The sequence below is a fragment of the Schistosoma mansoni genome, chromosome 7, assembly GCF_000237925.1.
Source record: "Schistosoma mansoni strain Puerto Rico chromosome 7, complete genome".
NCBI classification, from domain to species: Eukaryota; Metazoa; Platyhelminthes; class Trematoda; order Strigeidida; family Schistosomatidae; genus Schistosoma; species Schistosoma mansoni.
Window position 1 is genome coordinate 2,697,927 of NC_031501.1, and position 3,266 is coordinate 2,701,192.

The 3,266-nt window shown below is 38.9% G+C and overlaps 1 protein-coding gene across 2 annotated transcripts in view; it reads right to left on the minus strand.

The window, feature by feature from the left end:
- Smp_010770.1 overlaps positions 1-3,266 on the minus strand; it is a gene marked incomplete at both ends in the record, with an annotated part of 10,974 nt that overhangs the window by 2,470 nt on the left and 5,238 nt on the right. Inside the window, one exon of one of the 2 annotated variants that reach the window (XM_018798612.1) lies at positions 1-21. This exon is cut by the window's left edge and continues 250 nt beyond it. The exons of the other annotated variant lie outside the window; for it this stretch is intronic. Coding sequence (XP_018653536.1) covers positions 1-21 — 21 coding nt within the window. The remainder of the gene's footprint in view (positions 22-3,266) is intronic. 2 annotated transcript variants of the gene reach the window in all.

The window sequence follows — 3,266 nt, forward strand, 5'->3', positions numbered from 1 at the left end:
TCAACAAGTAAAAGAAAGTAACTTCTGACCTGTCACAGAATATGTGTGACGTGGGGTAATGCGAGGCGGGTTCGTTTATTGTGGAATGTGAGTTGACTAGGATATCCTTCTACGTGCTACTCATATCGATTATTATTATTACTGTAACAAGAGAAGTATAGTATCGAATAAACATACTATACATCAACAGCTCAAGTAGATGTTGATTCACCAAGATCCAAGTAAGACGCAGCGCGCTGAGTCCGAGACTACTATTTTTAGGCCCTATCCATCTTTGCTTAAGATAAATAAGGTTTTTAAACTTCAGGTGCACTGACTAATCGATTCCTGTCGTCATCTGTCAACGAGAAAGACCTTGCGAAACTATATGACATGGCTACGCAAAGTTATTTCCACGACATGAGAGACAAAGTACAGAAGCGTCATCGACGGAACAAAGAACACGTATGTGCGGCTTTAAAGTGATTACTGTTTTTGCATTATCTATAGGTACAGTCTTCCGTGTTCAAGGATATTACCGTAAGTTCAGCTTCAAGTACCTTGTTGTGCAAAACAAGTTTCCTAGATTTAGTAACGTTTTTCTTCATCACATTTTAGAATTCACAAGAATTGTTTGACTCTCCATAGTCCAACACGCCTGGTAGAAAGAATGAATGCGTGAAATGCCTGGTTCGTGACAATGGCAATTACATAAGGAGCATTGTAACTCTACCATCTGCCAACTGCTCATAACTTTGTACATTGAAGAACTTTTTGTTTTCAATAAAAATTTGGAAATTATACCATATTTTACGTACTTTACATTATTCGTGTGCCGTGTTGTGGGAATGAAAGCGAACACAGGAGGCGGTTGCGGTAAATGCATCAGTGTGTATGTAGTGGAAAAGTAGACAATATAGCGGATATTTAGGCTAATAATCGGCAAGTCGTCGGATGTTTAGGGTATAAGTCGGAAATTCGTCGGATATTTAGGGTATAAATCGGCAAATCGTCGGATATTTAGGGTATAAATCGGCAAATCGTCGGATATTTAGGGGAAAAGTCGGCTATTCATCGGATATTTAGGGGAAAAATCGGAAATTTAGCGACATTTGAAAAACAGAGCGACAGAAAGGGGAAATTCCGCTTTATTTCCCCCGGACAGGGGAAATTCCGCTTTATTTCCCCCGGACAGGCGAAAAAGCAGACATTTTGGCGCATTTCCCCTTTATCTATGACTTAATTTCCAATGCATTTTCCGCTTTATTTCCCCTTTGTTCGCCTTTATTTCCCCTTTATTGGTTGTTTGTGTAATGTTATGGTAACCTCACGTAAAAAAAGAGTAGTTCATTATGTTTGGACTTTGTATATTTCAAACATGAAAACGATAAGATAATACCGATGCTGTGAAATCATCAGCAGTATTTCGTATGGTTCTTACCTATTAGGTTGGACTAACCACACACGATAAAAACTTTATATTTGAACAGATGTGCATCTCAGTACAATTGTGGTGAAGATTTAAAACAAATTGCGAATTCAGCAAGCCCTCTCTAACTTTTGATGTATTACTTGACTTTCAAGCAAATAAGTAAGTACGTCTTGACCGCCTTAGTTTTTAAACGAATTAACTGTCGGTTTGGAGCGTGTCGTAAGAAATTATGTGATGCTTACATTCTTGTCGTTTTTGAGGATGCTGTTTGAGTAATACTTTTGAGTTATATTTCCCCCAATATATTGGCACCTCACTCCAAAGTTAGTATCGAGTCGTTTCTTTTATTGAGATCCTAAATTCCCATGCACAGTAGTACTGATGTGGTGTATACCACGAAGGACTTGTCAAGCCTACCATAAGCATCTCTTCTTACTATATTCTTTCGAGACCAGTAGAGTGAGTATTTGAAATTTCCTTGAGAGGAGAACACTTTTGAGCCACAAGCAGAGGTAGCTTGATGCATATTATCGAAGCTGGCTGATTATTAGAAGAGGTGCTTTTTCCGGCGAATCGTAACGTGATTTGATGCTAGCCCGTTTAGTTGTAAGTGTGACCAGAATACCTGCTGAAGATTAACGAAGCTGATTGTTTTAGAGACTTTAGGTGCTTAACAGTACCGAAACTAAATTATGCTGATCCTTATTTTCTCTTTGAGTTTACTTAGTATATTTGCTGCCCGAAAACATTCTACTTCTAAGTAGATTGGCAAGAGGTGTCATTTTAATGAGAAATGTTACATTTGAAACTCACTTCTCAGGTTCCTGATGATCTCGTATTTTTCAGAAATTCATATACAAGGATGTCATAGATCTACTTATAACAGACGTTGGAATACATTACGTACGGATTTTCTGAGGAGACATGACTTGCTTTCGTTTAGTAACTTTGCTATTGAAAGCGCAACTACAGGTAACTGACTTTAACACCTATATATGTAGAAACTATGTCAGTTGACAGAGAAAGTAATTGTCATGAGATTCCTTCAACTGTATTACCTTCCACAAGCTGTACCAATGAAAGGCTTCTGGAAGATAATGGTACGTGTATGAAGTTCATACGCTAATAAATTTCTTATAGGATGTTCTACCGTCGATTTGCCCTGTCAAAAGCCTTTGAATCGTAAAGAGAAGATGAACAGGATATTAATGCATTTAATGACATCCACCTCTCTGAGTATCCGGGATGCAGACAGGGTTCTGAATGAATTTCGCCTTGTCGTACCAGACTTGCCGACGAGCATTAGAAGTCTCTTGAGGACGTGCACAAGTGTACAACCGAAGTCCATCAGCAGTGGGGTTTACTACCATCTTGGATTGAAAACCAACCTCCTAAGATATGTTGAACGTTGGTTGTGTACTTGTGATTTTGACACTCTGCAATTGTATATTAATGTAGATGGGCTTTCCATGTCAAGGAGCTCCAGTCAACATTTGTGGCCTGTATTAGGAAGGATCGTTGCCCCTAGACTTAGTGATGTTTTCATGATAGGGATCTACGGAGGGAATACTAAGCCGGCACGATTCAACGAAATTTCTGCCGATACTATTTCTGAAATAAAAGAGATGACTGAAACGGGTCTACTAAGTGTAAGGTTCAATAAATACATTGCTATTAAGTTAACTGCAGTAATATGTGATGCACCGGCTCGTTCTGATGTTAGGTACACTGTTAATCACAACGGAAAGGCAGGTTGCGACCGGTGCGTTGTTAATGGTAGACGACTTGATGGAAAGATGAGTAACTGAGTTTGGATGTAAGGTGGTTGGAGGTAGTAGATTATAAGTACTAGTTA